The sequence below is a fragment of the Coenobita brevimanus genome, chromosome 85 (assembly GCF_032717465.1).
Source record: "Coenobita brevimanus isolate Jiangsu-jjx chromosome 85, ASM3271746v2, whole genome shotgun sequence".
NCBI lineage: Eukaryota > Metazoa > Arthropoda > Malacostraca > Decapoda > Coenobitidae > Coenobita > Coenobita brevimanus.
Window position 1 is genome coordinate 11,162,474 of NC_137038.1, and position 16,212 is coordinate 11,178,685.

General features: G+C 40.8%; 1 protein-coding gene across 1 annotated transcript; it reads right to left on the reverse strand.

Moving 5' to 3' along the window:
• Positions 1 to 4,452: 4,452 nt before the first annotated feature.
• Cox11 (Cytochrome c oxidase copper chaperone COX11) lies at positions 4,453 to 15,823 on the reverse strand. Its single transcript, XM_080280591.1, has 4 exons — positions 15,463 to 15,823; positions 8,822 to 8,977; positions 6,497 to 6,664; positions 4,453 to 5,319 (listed from the first exon to the last, which is right to left on the reverse strand). The coding sequence occupies exons 1-4, from the start codon at positions 15,682 to 15,684 to the stop codon at positions 5,176 to 5,178; spliced, it is 690 nt and encodes a 229-aa protein (XP_080136717.1). The 5' UTR covers positions 15,685 to 15,823; the 3' UTR covers positions 4,453 to 5,175.
• Positions 15,824 to 16,212: the final 389 nt, after the last annotated feature.

Here is a 16,212-nt window from a genome sequence, read left to right on the forward strand (position 1 = left end):
TGTACTGGAATGACTGACAATATTACACACACACAATATTGACAATTGTCAAAAGTTCATTATCTCTTTTAAGATGATGTTGGACAAAAGGCTGGTGGCAGCTGCGTGGTTTGTGAGGGGTAACAAAAGACATAATCATAACAAATACTATTTTTTCTTTTTACAGGTACAGTACAGTATAGTTGTCTGGCTGACCAGACCTGTCAGCCACATCTACGCAATAGCTTTTGTGGGCCATTGTACACATACAGTGCTGTACCTGTACATAACACTGCATTCCAGTGACCCCATGTGGTAAGCAATGCCTCACCTACATCTGACTAGGGTCCTTCTCACTGCGAAGTGCAGTACTGTAACATACAGTGACTGCAATGACATTTACCTTTTTCTTTGAAACTTGGATAAAGTTTTTATTAACCTGGGTTAATACAAAACACCGAACATCTTGCAACACGCTAACATTTGTTACAGCACAGCAATAAGGTCCTCTTTTGTCAATGTGTTTGTGTACTAGATATTTGGACTCTATGAGTTGGTATTGCAAACCTGCCAGTTTATGCTGGTTACTTGTGCTCTAGCTCCTTAGAATGACACAAAACTATGATTCCAGTACTGAATGAGCATCTAACTGTCTTTTCCAGAATAAAGGCTGCAACTGCATACAGTACACAGTAAAACTCCAGACCACAGTACTGTTCATGGAAATCTGATCTTTGATGTTTCACAGCCAATGTACAAGGCAATTATCAGACTTATCTGCAAAGTTTTATGTCTTCTTTTCATACATAAAACTGGTATTCACAGAATGACGCAGTGGCTTGATTTGCACATTTGTTGACCAAAGTCAGTGAGCTGTGGGTGATGGAGTGCACATCACACCTAAAAGATGACACCACTGTATGTAAGCTTTGCCTCCCACTCTTCCCACCTTTTGTATCATGCTTCCCTCATGGTTTTCATTCTCTTGTATTTATTTTTTTTGTTTTTTTTCTTTTACTTTGATTTTGTGTGTGTGTGTGTGTGTGTGTGTGTGTGTGTGTGTGTGTGTGTGTGTGTGTGTGTGTGTGTGTGTGTGTGTGTGTGTGTGTGTGTGTGTGTGTGTGTGTGTGTGTGTGTGCATGCATGTGTGCACTCGTGCATGTGCGTGTGTGTGTGTGTTCTTACCTAATTGTTCTTACCTAATTGTATCTTTACAGGAATGAGTCAAGCTCGTACTGTCCCGTGTCTTAAACCATATTTATCGTCCATATCCTTAAATTTGTGAATTGTTTTGGCACACACTATTTCATTCGGTAGTGCATTCCACTGATCAATTGCTCTGTTTGGGAAACTGAATTTCCTTGCGTCTTTATCACCTCTCTTCTTATGCAGTTTTTTGCAGTGTCCTCTTGCTGATGCTTCTCCATATGTTAAGTAATCATTTATGTCTATTTTCTCCTTTCCTGATATGCACTTATATAGCATTATCATGTCACCTCTTTTCTTTCTCTCCTGTAAAGTTGGTAGATTCAGTTTATTTAGTCTTTCTTCGTAGCTTAGGTCCCTTAAGCTTGGTATCCATCTTGTAGCGGCCCTTTGAACTTTTTCAATCTTGTCTATGTGCTTTTTGAGATGAGGACTCCAGACTACTGATGCATATTCCAGGGTTGGTCTAATGAACGATGTTATTATCCTTCTTAGCATGTCTTCATTTATGTATGTGAATGCTATTCTCATATTTGCAAGCAGTGTATACATGTTCCGTACCTTCTCGCTGATGTGGTCAGCCGGAGATAATCTGTTATTGATAATCACACCTAGGTCTTTCTCTCTTTCTGATGTGTATAGGGTTTTATTTCCTAACTTATAATCCCAATCAGGTCTTTGTGTGTGTGTGTGTGTGTGTGTGTGTGTGTGTGTGTGTGTGTGTGTGTGTGTGTGTGTGTGTGTGTGTGTGTGTGTGTGTGTGTGTGTGTGTGTGTGTGTGTGTGTGTGTGTGTGTGTGTGTGTGTGTGTGTGTGTGTGTGTGTGTGTGTGTGTGTGTGTGTGTCTCTCTCTCTCTCTCTCTCTGCAGGTTTTGATAAATATGCCTGACCTGTCTACTATTACCAAAACCAAACACTGAGGTTACCCCTTGCTATCAGAACATCACACATGAACTGCAGTATACATTACCCTGGCTTCACTGACCAAGATTAATTAGGATATCATTCAGTTTAGTTTTTAATGCAACCCTGGCTGAATGACAACTGAGCAAAAATACTAATTCAGTTACTTATATCATGTAAACATCTCTTAAAAATCATGATCCATTCTTCCTCCTTGCAAACACCTCCATTTACTGTACCCACATCCTCCCCCTCCTCCTTCCCCTCCACTGTACCTACCCCCCCCCCTCCTGCCTGCCCTCTCCCTCCCCCTGCACCTGACTCGTCTCTCCCATCCCTCCCTGCCTATCTCTCTCTCTCCCGCTTCACCATACTCAACAACTTCCATCCACCTCATGCCCTTGATCTCCTCCCAACACCTTCTCTCCTTCTCCCACCTTGTTTAGAAGACTAAGTTTTCCATTTACAGCTCTTTCCTCATTGCCCTTTGTTTTTATGTACTCTCAAACCTTTATTCATGCTTTGGATAGGGAAACTACAGTATGGATCTGTTTCCTCAAGGAAACAATTCTGCTACAGGGACCTACTCTCACGATGGAACAATATTCAGTTATGAGGAGACTTCTTTTCTTGCCTTTATTGCCGTTTCCCCATATGAAGGGAACTAGCCTTTTCTTCCTGGATCTACTCCCCCTTGTGTGACAGATCGTTGAGCTGTTATGGAGGGGAGAGGATATACATATTCCTCCATCATCTATATCTATCTATATATGAGAGGCCCTGCACACCACAAGGGGCAAAGCGCCACGCCAGCTGAGACCTGTTCTTTTCCACCAGCTACTCTCTCAAACACTATCCTATGACTGTACAAAGTTGTTTTGCTCATTTCTGATTAGTGCAGTAAGGGTGAAAGTCTGAAGTGAGCAAAGTGACTTTGTGCAGTCATAGGGTAGTGACTGAGGGAGCAGCTGGTGGAAAAAAAACAGGTTTCAGATGGTATGGCACTTTGCCCCTTGTGGCATGCAGGGCATCATATCATAATCGCCTAATCTGTGTTGCCCCACGAGGAGTATAGTAGCCTGGGGCTAGGCAAGTTGGTACTGACATTTAAGATGAGACTGACCAGCCTCACTCATCCCTGAGTGGCATTATGTGAGCAATAAACCCCAACCATCCCTTGGATATAAACTTACACAGGCTCAATCCGGCTGGAGAGCTTTAATTACCCACTAAACCACCAGGCATCATGATTTGGTTATATGGTTACCACCCTGCATAGTAAATGGTTTCCTGGTGTACAGGAAATCAATTGGCTTGTCACTCAGTGTAGATTCACCCACAGACAAAAGAGGAATGGAAGAAGGAAAAAAAGACAGAAAAGGAAAGAAGGAAGGAAGGAAGGAAAGGACAGTCACCCGAGAGAAGCATTACATCGAGCGAGTGGATGGTGAGGGCCCCCACCTACAGTACTATCTATCTAGCTGTCTATCTATCTTTCTACCTATAAGTTTATGTAAAGCTACAGAACATGATGAACGTTTTTGGCATATCAGATAGAGCCAGGATTCCGGGGGCTTGAATGGTGAGTGAAGTGAAGCGTGGCCCATTGGAGTGGGCAAATTTGGGCTGTCTGGACATTTCTACTCCTCACCCTGCCCCAGGGTGGGAAAGGAGGTCCAGATGATGATGATGATATATAATATATACCCCTCATGAGGACTATACCTATTCAGCAATGGACGTGCTACCCATTAAAGGGGTCCTCCGTAACCTGCATGAAGCTATGTTCCCCCTATGGTAGGATTTAAGTGTTGGCATGACAGAACTACTTCCTCTCCAAAGGATGACCTGCTTATTCCCACTATGGACCTATTGTATATTCTCCGTGGGCCTATTCACCAGCGAACCTGTTATCCCCATACCCAATCATTCATCACTAACCAATATATCCAGTGCTGTATGTCCCAGCAGCAGCAGCATAAAGAAGAACCAGGATGGTTCCACATGCACACATACACACACATAGAGAGAGAGAGAGAGAGAGAGAAAGAAAAGGATAAAGGAGAATGAAGGCCATGAGGGAAGCATGATACAATAGGCAGGAAGAGTGAGAGGCAAAGCTGACATACAGTGGTGCCATCTTTTAGGTGTGATGGGCACTACTGCACCATCAGCCAGAGCTCACGGACTTTTGTCAACAAGTGTACATGCTACATACACTATCCAAAGAAAAAAAATACAAATACTAAGCACGGTATGCTGCCCTCAGCTACACATCCCCATCTATTAAGGTAAACATCAATAAACAGATGCATAAGTATTTACAATATTTTCAAGAAATAACAGACTTCATTCTGTTCCAGGCATGATACAAGTCTAGAATACTAGTCACTCATCTAAGGTGTTCTGACTAATGAGATGCACTTATAAAGTTGCTTGTGTTTGTACTGATGACTGTCAGATGCTTCTCTACTGTAATTATGTTTATATGCTGAATCAGTATATTTCAGCATTCATGAAAATTACACCACAAAAATTGTCCACTTCTTTGACCTTTATCAATCCACATGAGAAAAATTATATGAAAAGGCTTCAATAGCTATTTTTATACAGTATTATCCAACTTCACAGTCTACCCCAGCAACTAAACTACTGTACAGCACTGTACTTATCTAAACTGCATCTAACTCCATGGCTTTCTTGAGGGGGAAAAAAAAAAAAAAAAAAAAAAAAAACTTCAAGCTCAAATGCACAATCTCCTATACTGTACAGTACACATTATTTACAAGGCCTGTCACAACAGGGTGCCAAAGGAAATATTTGAAAAACTTTAGAAGGTTATTCTCAAGCTAATTTTGCATAACAACTGCTATACCAACATGAGTCCAGCTCTCAGCTATTACAGATTTACAATTATTATGGATGACCTTATGGGTGAATTATGTGGGAGACCATTTTTGCCAATTATGTAATCAGTGACTGTAGCTCTGTTACAGATGAAAACTGGATATATGATGATAAAGAACTTCTTACTTAAAATCAGCCTATGAATAACCTCCTGATGATAAACGAAAGATGCACAAAACATCTATCTGGAGAACTGTGGTATTGGCAGCTGCAGTCCCTCACGAGCCTCAAAGAAAGTGTAAGACAGAGTGATCAAATCAACATTCTGCATCTTCGGGTCCTCAGCAAACTCAGGGTCTATGTAGAAGAACACTGGCATGTCAACCTGTGGAGAAACCATACACAGGAAAATGAGGTACAGTACAAGTCATGCCCATTATAACAATGAGATGTATTTGAGAAAACCCATTGTTGAGCTGGGGTATCATTAAATGAGGATGTTATAGAAAGTATGCTATAAGAATGCGTTTGGAAGCTTTGGGATTCCCCCTCTTCAACCAAGTCCAAACCCAACCAAATGAGTCGAAACAAATTTCTAGCTCACCTATACCCCCAAACAGCTTTAAAACAAGCTAAACTAAGCCTAAAAGCAGTTTTTAACTCACCTAAACCCAAAAATAAAATCTGAAAATCAAAAATAAGTCTAGAAAAAAAAATCAAACAGTAAACTACCCAAATGTGACAGTATTCACCCCACCTATGACTAAAACACATTAATCAAAGTTGAAAAACAGTTTATAAATCAACCTACTGACAAAATTTAAGTCTAAAATATCATCAAAATTGGTTCAAAAAAACAAAACCCATCACATAACCGTGGGCTGGCCATCGTTAGGCAGGGAAGGGTGTTAATTTTTTTACATCACTAGGGCGGGGTATCACATAAAGGGGGATTGTATTGCGGGGTATACCGTACCTGTATATGATTAATGGTAATGAGACTGAAATAAACAGTTTTCTCATTAACCTACAATATGTACATGAAATGTATGGTGCCCGTATACACAATCAATGGAGTTGCCCAAACCAGAAGAAAAACTGAACAATTTTGGATATTCCAGTAAAGAAACTCAGTGTCTATGGTGACTGAAATTTCATAACTATTCCATCTATGGTTTAATTTAATGACTAAGATGTCTTTAGTTGTTTTTAGTCAAAATATGTGTGACATCAGTGACTACTATACTGCACTATACAGTGATCTGATGCAGAAGAAAATTATGATTTTGAGTTAAATGCAGCTAACATCAGGTTTGTTTATGCTTTCTGGAATACTACAATGCCCATTTACAACTTACCTAAAATCCCACCAGCCTGAATGCTGAGCAGTAAACAAGAGATTAATATTAAATTATGGTGCTAGTCATGAAGCAGTGCTACAGAAGAGATGAAGACCTAGAGTACTGTCTTATTCTGACATTCGGCTACAGGACATAAGTTGCAAAAGGACGAAAATTCTCCACCAAATTAGGGCGAAGAAAGTGTAGAGCTATTGTACTCACCTGTTCATGTGGGTTGAGCATCTGTTCCTCAAAACAGAAGCACTGGATCTTGTTGAAGTACTGACCAGCATCAAACGGCACCACGTTGTAAGTTGACACTCCAATGACAGGATGGTCAGTGGGGTTTTTGGCCGTGTAAAATGCAAGTGCTGTCTCCCCTGGATGAATCTGTAGTCAGCAGTGTCATTACAATATAGTATACCTGGTAATAATTAAGCAGCTAATGGAAATAAAGAATACACCTTGCAGCCGTACAAAATTAATGTCCTTTAAAAGATACTTAACCCGTCACGTCCCGAGGTTTTCCGCACCTCCGACATCCCCCAGTCCCGAGGTATTTTCGATTTTTTTTTTTTTTGGCTAAAACCTTCGCTTTTGGTGAGAAACATCGAAAATTCATAGAGAAATCCCTCACCTGAGGTTTAAAGTGCCCAATCCAGGTAGGAGTTCCTCCTTACCTTAATGGGTTTTCTAACATGCTGGCACCAAAGAAAACGAGTTCTATGGGAGGGTAACTATTTTATCCACTCATAAACGGTATTTATTTATTTACTTGGTACGAATGTATATGTAGTATGACAGTATATTGGTTTTCAAGCAGTAATAAAGGCATTATAAGCATTGTTTCACTCACTAACTAATCACCATACCTGACCTATTTTTGCCACACTACCTGATCATTATTTCTGGCTGTTTCTTCTTCTAATGCTATGTAAACATTGTCCTCCACATTGTCATCAATTGGGGAATCACTCTGGCCCTGAATAACTTTACTAGCCAGGTCACTGGTAACAGGTCCTTTGCCAAGACAATGGCGTGAGGGGGGGAGGGGGGAGGTTATGCAGTGTAAGGCATTGTCCCTGCTTGGTATCTTGTACAGGAATAGAGGAAGGTGTCCCGTGTATACATACGAAAAATCACGTGCGAAAATTGAAAATTGTGCAAATTAGGTACCTTGCAATTGCACGACGTACTGGTACGTCGCCGGGACTGGCAAATGCAAATCGTAGTGACGTACCCATACGTCGTCGGGACGGGGCGGGTTAACCTCTTCACTGTGATGATATTTTTCAATTTATAAAAGCTGATGGTGATATTAAACTAAGCAGAGATTTTTTTTTTTTTTTTTTTTTTTTCCCCCTAATGAAGCCTAGCCAATATAAGTACTGTATGAGGTTTTATACCAGTGATTTCCAAACTTTTTTCTCTGGGTCGCACTTTTGGAATGAAAATTTACTTGAATAACACCAAATTTTTTAGTGATAAGACATATTAAAGAAAAAAAAAAAACACTTAGCACTGCTTTACTCAGAACACAACTACAATATACTATGATCATGAGATATCCAGAAAGTATAAAACAATGTCTATCTATCTATTGCCAGACGCCTCAATTACATAAAAACAAGATTCATTCACAAAACATACAAATTCAGTGAGAATCGTGATTGTTTTAGTGTGATAACCTCATTTATATTAGGTCTCATTTGAGACAAACATATTTTCATTATATCATCAACACTAATAATCGTTTCTCTCTTCTGGTCTATGATATTTGTATTTTTTGGAGCTGAAAATCTCTGTTCACAACAATACGAGTATGCTGTGGAGAACTGTATTAGAATGGAAAATGCTCTTGAAGTGATGTGTGGATACTGATTCTGGGTGTATATCCAAAAAAAGGTCCAGTGGCATACTCCCAAGTTTTATTTTCATGGTGTAATCACTTGAAATGCATACCATTTCCACCTCCTCATCTAATGACAGAGTTGAACAGCTGAAATTCACAAAGGGATATCTAACCCTGTCAAATTTTTCTGCTGCCAATGATGGGAAGCACTGATCAATAATTTCTATCAGTGTTGGAATTTGTTCCTGTATGAGGCCATACAAGTCACTGTTTGTTTTAAAACTTTTTGCCACTGCTAACATTCTGAGGTCTAAATGTTTGACTGTCTTTAAATCTTCCCACCACACCTGCTATCTTCTTGCGCTGCACCATCTGGGGACCACTGTTTTATACCATACTGTACTGTACCAGTAGTATCACCTGATATTCAACAAACAAAGAGTTTATCATACTGAACTACCTTCATAAGAAGCATCTGAATACTGTACAGTACAAAAGATTCTGCAATGGCAGCTACGTGTTGTGAAAAAATATGGAAAAAAAAAAAAAAAAAAAAATGTTACTGTGTAAGGAGATGAGTGACTAAAAAATAGAGTACCACTTATCAAAATCTTATTAAAATACAACGGTTTGCATAAATTGCATCATACAACATGTTATAATTCAGAACACCTATTTCATAACATCAAATCTACCTTAATCTCACTCTGCTGTGGGCGGAAGTTCCAGGTCATGGAGGCGGCTATGTCTGCGTTGAAGCGTATTCGTATGACACGCTCTTTCACCTTCTCCATGGTCTCCACCCTATCAGCATCATGGCCTGCCTGTGTTGTGCCCCCATAACTATAGGCCTGAGGAATATACACAATTAAGATGATATAAAGTACGGTAACTGGCACAGATCTTGGGTGGCGTGAAGGATACATTCTATCTACCTATTGCCAGACGCCTTAATCCCGTGAAGGGTGTCCACAAACAAATTGTCTCCAAGTCGCCCGGTCCCCCGCCAATTCACTGCCCTGCTCCCAGCTCACAGGCTCCCCTCTCTCGTATACCTCTCCACCCCATCCCTCCATCTCATCCTTGGCCTACCCCTCCCTCTCCCCTCCTCCACCTCTCTTACATACACTTTCCTCGTTAGTCCCTCACACTCCATCCTCTCCTCATAGCGAAACCATCTCAGTGTATTTCTCCTAACACTTTCTATCACATCAACATCCACACCACAACACTCCTTCACTTCCTCATTTGTCAGTCTGACTCTCCATGTAACTCCACATGCTTCTCTCAAATAACTCATTTCCACTGCTCTCACTCTTGATTTGTGTCCTTCCAACAAGGTCCAAGCTTCATTTCCATACATTAGAGTTGGTATCACAATACAGTACTATCATGCAGTGACTCTTTTACTTTCAAGCTCACTTCCCTGTTTCTTATCACTGCTTTCACATTTTCACAACCTTTCTTCCTTGTTGTATCCTTTGATGCACTTCACCCTCTAAACTTCCATCCTTACTCATCACACTACCCATGTAGCTACTGTACTTAAATGTACTCACATTTTTCATTTCCTCCCTATTTTTGACACATACAATATAATGATTTAAAGTAAGAGAATAATGTTATCAATAATACAATAAGTATCTTGCATAAATGTTATTATGCAACCAGTAGAATGAAATGAAGAATTTGGTAATGAGTCAGTATGAATTTTTACTTGATGCAATTCCGCTAGGGGTAACCCTCCCCCCCTCCTTCTAGTGCTGGAGCTGGTGCTGGGTAATAAAACAGTTAAATAAGAAAATAATTCATTTTTAAAACAATGTAAAGAAGAAATTCTTTGATAAAAGAAACATCAGCATTGGCTATAATCAACTATTGTATACCTATCTATCTATAGCCAGATGCCATAATCCTGTAACGGGTGGCCATTTGTCTTTGAGTTACTTGTTTTACAGTTAGGGGGTCAAACCCTTCACTAACCCACTTGTTGATAATAGCGAACAAGTACGGGTTGGTCATAAAGTTACCACCCAGCGTTGTAAATGGTTTCCTGGCTTGCAATAAACCATTAGGCTTGTCACTTAATGTCAAGCCACCTGAAAAGGAAAGAAGAATAAAACGTGACTGGAAAGATGGAAAAAATAGAAAGAGAAGAAGGGAGACATAGAAAGACAGTGATAATGGCAAAAGAAGTAGGCAGCACTACATCAAGTGAGTAGATGATGGTTGCCACCACCTACCACATCAATTATTGTAAATCTATCTATCTATCTATTGCCAGACGCCTCAGTCCCGTTTGGGGTGGCCACAAACAAATCGCCTCCAAGTTGCCTTGTCCCCTGCCATTTCACTGCCCTGCTTCCAACTCACACACCCCTCTCTCATATACCTCTCCACCCCATCCCTCCATCTCATCCTCAGCCTCCCCCTCCCTCTTCCCCCCTCCACCTCACTCACTTACACTCTCTTCGTCAGTCTTTCGCCCTCCATCCTCTCCACATGGCCAAACCACCTCAGTGTGTTCCTCATAACGCTTCCTATCACATCCACATCAACACCACAACGCTCCTTTATATCCTAATTCGTCAGCCTGTCTCTCCATGTGACCCCACAGGCTCCTCTTAAATAACTCATTTCCACTGCTCTCACTCTTGACTTGTGTCCTTCCAACAACGTCCAAGCTTCACTTCCGTACGTTAGAGTTGGTATCACAATACTGTCATGTAGTAACTTTTTCACTTCTATGCTCACTTCCCTGTTTCTTATCACTTCTTTCAAAGAACCAGCAACCTTTCTTCCCTGCTGTACCCTTTCAAGCACTTCACCCTTCAAACCTCCATCCTTACTCATCACACTACCCAAGTACTTCAACGTACTCACATTTTCCAATTCCTCACCATCCAACCTCGCTGTACATTCATTGACTTCACCTCTCTCAAAGACCATCACTTTACTCTTCCCTACATTCACCTTTAGATTCCGTTTCTTACATACTCTCCCAAACTCATCCACCAAGCCTTGCAGCTCCCCTTTGTCTTCACTTAACAACACAGTATCATCTGCAAACAACAGTACAGGGAGTTTCCAAACACTATCCTCTCTCACCAGGGCCACTCCAACATCCACTACCCTACCTTGTACCTCTTTTATTACCCCATCCATGTACAGATTGAACAACCATGGAGACATGACACATCCCTGTTTCAACCCAACTTTCAAAGAGAAAAATTCACTTAGTTCACCATCCACACGCACTGCAGCCTTCACACCATCATACTCTTCACAACATTCAACAACTTCCCATCTACTCCATATATTCTTAACACTTTCCACAATCCTTGTCTATCCACCCTGTCATATGCTTTCTCCAAATCCATGAAAGCCGCATACAACTTCTTTCCCTTCTCTAGAAACTTTTCCACTAAAGATCTAAGAATGAATATCTGATCTACACAACCTCTTCCCTTCCTAAAGCCTCCCTGTTCTTCTCCAACTAATTTCTCTGTTCTTTCTCTAACTCTGTCAGTAAGTATCCTACCATACACTTTTCCTATTATACTAAGAAGACAAATGCCCCTATGATTACCACACACTTCTTTTTCCCCTTTTCTCTTGTACAAGGGAATAATTATACCTGACTTCCAACCCTCCGGGACTCTACCTTCCTCCCAGGCCAATCTGCACATCTTCCACATCCATTCTACTACTATCTCTCCCCCATTCTTCAGCATTTCACCACACACTCCATCAATTCCTGGGGCTTTCCCCGATTTAACTTTCTTCTTTGCTTCCACAACTTCTGTCCTACTGATTTCTTCCTGTCTTCTCACCTCCCTCCTTCTCCCAGCCATTCCCCAGCCACTTATACTCACATTACTTCCATCCTCTATGTTAAACAATTCCTTCAAAATGTGCTCTCCATCTGCTCACTTTTTCTACCTTCTCCACTAGTAATCTACCATTTTTATCTTTCACTCCCCTGCTAACTTCACTTCCACCCTGTCTTACTCTTTTCACCTCTTTCCAGAACATTTTCTTACAGTCCCTCCACTTTACACTCAAATTCCTTCCAAATTCCTCATCCACTCACTTCTTACTAATCTTTTCACCTCTCTCTTTCTTTCTACATATAACTCTCTCTTCTGCCTGTCAACTTCTTCCACGCCACTATTTCTCATCCATTCATTGTATGCTTTCTTCTTTTGTGCCACAGCCTGTCTCACCTCTTCAGTCCACCACACTGTTCCTTGCACCCCCCTCCGTCTTCTCTTCGTTCCACACACCACCTCACATGCTGCACATATTTCTTCTGTAAATATCCTACACACACCTTCCACGTCTCCCATCTGCTCCATTTCATATTTGCCCAATCGTTCCTCCACTTCTCTCTTATACTCTGCCTTTTTCTCATCCTCTTGTAACCTTTCCACTCTCCTTGCAACTACTTCTTCCTCTCGTCTTTCCCTTCTTCTATTCCTCCATCTTACCTGAATTCTAATTCTGGCCACCACCAAGTAGTGGTCAGAAAGTCCACTCCCCCAACCTCTATAAGCTCTTGCATCCATTACACATCTTCGCATCCTTTCATCCACACACACATAATCAATCATTGCCTTCCTTTCATTCAGTTCACCACCCACCCTTCTCATCACTCGCCATGTATATTTGTGGATCATTTTATGCCTGAAGAGGGTATTGGCTATCACCACCCCCTCCCAGCACAAATGCCCACTAACGCACTCCCATTCTCATCTATCTCAGCAGGCACACCCCACTCACCAACTATTCCATCCACCTTCACATTCCCAACTTTACCATTCATATCACCGATCAAAAACACTCTCTCATTCCTTCCAAACTTTTCCATGCACACTTCTACATTTGTCCTGAACTCTTCTCTCACTCTTCTAGCACGATCTTGCGTTGGCGCATACACACACACAATCGCCCACATTTGTATTCCAACTTTCAACTTTACCCACACAATTCTTGACCCAACTGATCCATACTGTCTTATGCACTTCTTCCATCTTTTACTCACAACTATACATACTCCTTCCTTTGCCCTCTCATTCTCACCTACTCCTGCACATATACCCCATCCATACTGCCATTCTCTCACACTTTCTCCTCTCCATTTTGTTTCAGTTATTCCACATACATCTACTTTTGCACCCTCAAGCACCTGGACACTCTCTCTTTCACCTCATCATTCGCTCCCCTTACATTCCACGTTCCGATAACCATGTCCTTTGTCCGGTCCTTGGTCGACATCGTTTGGTCAGTCCTTGTCCGAGGCTTATTGTTTGGTTTTTTAATTAGTTGTTTTCCAGGGAGGGGCACTAACCCTCCGCCAACCCTTTTGGTCGCCTTTTACGACAAGCAGGGATACTGGGGGAGTATTCTTGAAAAACCCCCCTGATGCAAAGGTACCGTAAATCTACATTATTAACTGAAGGGAACTGAAAGTCACTACAACATGCTTCAATAACCACTAATACCATATATACCGTATATATTTTACCACATGGGTGCAGGTCTTCCAAATATCCTTTTGGAATTAGCCTTTCACTTGATGTTTGTTATTTTTCATAGATCACCATAGTTACAGGGCATTTTTTAAAATTTTACCTGTGAAATATATATAAGGGGATGGGTCTGTTATGATGTGGCAGGGGTAAACCAGTTCTGCTGTCGGGCCCTGCTGTGGATGTCACTGCTTGCATTGCGCAGTTGACCCTTGTGCGGTGTGATGCGGTGAGGATCTGTCCGTTCTCCCCTTTGGGGCTAAGATGCGAATGAATGTGTTTGAATGGATGAGTAAATGGAGAGTGAGTCGTCCTGTCTCGGCTACCTCCCTTTCCTTGGGGGAAGCAGCCTAGGTATATAGATAGATAGATAGATATATATATATATATATATATATATATATATAATGACTTGTTTATATGACATCAGCACAAGTCGCAATGGTAGCAGCTAAGGCCAACAGCAGGGTGGGAATTATTAAAAGGACTTTTCATCTATGAACAAGAAGATACTGTTACCCTTATATAAGACCCTGGTCTGGCCCATACTGGACTATGGGGCCCAGTCTTGGTCACCGCACCTAAAGAAGGATATCAGATTCCTGGAGCAGGTACAACATAGTGCAACTCAGTCCCAGGTACTGTACTGCTGATCCTCCATACATAAACCAATGCATAAGATCTGGCTTACAAACACTGGAGGACAGGAGGAAATGCAGTGACATGATTGAGGTGTATAAACTACTGCACAGATTTGATGACATTCCATTTCCTACTACCTTCTCTCTGGGTACAAATCTACGGGGTCATAGTTACAAGCTGGCAAAGCCCTACCATTGGAGAACATCTACCAGAGGAAACTGGTTTTCTACATGGGTCATAAATGATGGGAATAAACTGCTCAAACAAGTAGTAACAGCACCCAGAACAGCGACAGCCTATAAGTTTTGATAAGTACAGTGGCACTGGAAAAGGCTAATAATCTTATGGAGGTGGGGGTCACCAAAAGAAGAGTTCTTCTTATTCCCTAACTAGAAACTGATAGGTAAATATGTTAGGTAAACATACCATCACCCAGATGAAGTTACCACCTAGAGCAAAACTTGCTGCCTAACTCTCCCGAGTCCCAACATGCATCTTAAGTTTGGCATACACTAATTACAAACTCTTTACCAATATGTTACATTTGGATAATTTCAGTTGATTAAGTTAGATTGGGACAAATTAGATTAGGTTTTGTAAGTTAGGACTGAGATTGGGATTTGGTCTGATAGGTACTGGTATACAGAGTCTTTCTAAGTTAGGACTGAGATTGGGATTTGGTCTGATAGGTACTGGTATACAGGGTCTTTCTATGTTAGATTATGTGGCAATCCTCGGTGGTTAAAATTAGGGGGGTCTGAGGGATGAAACCTAACTTCATGCTGTTAAGTAACATGCTATTTTTACAGACTTTGGGTGCCAGGAATGATTTATACAATCTTTAGTAACATAAATGATATTTCAGCAAAATCTGGATGTTATAAATGTATTTACAATTATGAAAGGTAATCTGTCATAAAATTTTTATCATTTGTTATCATTTGTCCCATTTTGGGATACCCATTTTTGTAATAGAGCTGTTATCATTCCAATACCATACATGATTCTTTCCAATTATGCTCCTGTTTAGAGTACAGTACTTTAAATTATGCTGATCAAAACTGCATACACATGAAAGCAGCATTAACTATAATTCATCAAAATCTTTTAGGCCTAGTATAATTTAAGGATAACCAAACAAACCGCACACGCAACACACTTACTTGACAAAATATCCTGTAGAGTGGCACTGCAGCATAGCTCAGCCCAAAAGCCAGGACACCAACAGCTGCTACGTAATACAGTGTTGATTTTGTTCCACGACTCATAAACTCTGCTTCTGTGCCACTTGCTTCTTCCTTGTCAGCATAATTGTTTAACCTCACAACTCCAGAATTAAAATTCCGGGACGATCGTAATGTACTCTGCAACTTAACTGTTAACATGCTTTCTCTAGAACATATTGAGAAAATTTGACCGAATTTAGACAATGACCCTCCATCGTAAGTTCTGTTGAAAGTACTTTGGGCTCGAAAAAGTCGCGGCAAAAACACTGACGATTTTCTTGCCTGTGAAGAGAGCCCAGCAAGGTAGTTTACGGAGGGGAAAAGCATGAACATGGCTACTGCTTGAAATAAAGTACACTCCCTACATTACATCATTTCCAATGTATACACTCGAGGCGTTCGTATTAGTTAAGCCGGATTTAGACGACGTTACGTGTGTATGTCTTCTTAACCTTGATTTATATGTTTTTGTTTTTACTAGATTTCCAGGGTTTATGTAATGTTTCTAAATCTGTTTCATTAAAAAGAATGTTTCCAATGATTGACTGAAATATTTATTGTAGTAACATGTATACAATGATATCTCATTGCTGAAGATACACTGAATTTTTCCGTACGTTATTGCTTTTCGATGGCTTCAAGCACTGAAAGTAATTGACAAATGCAAGATGAATTTGTACGTGTTAT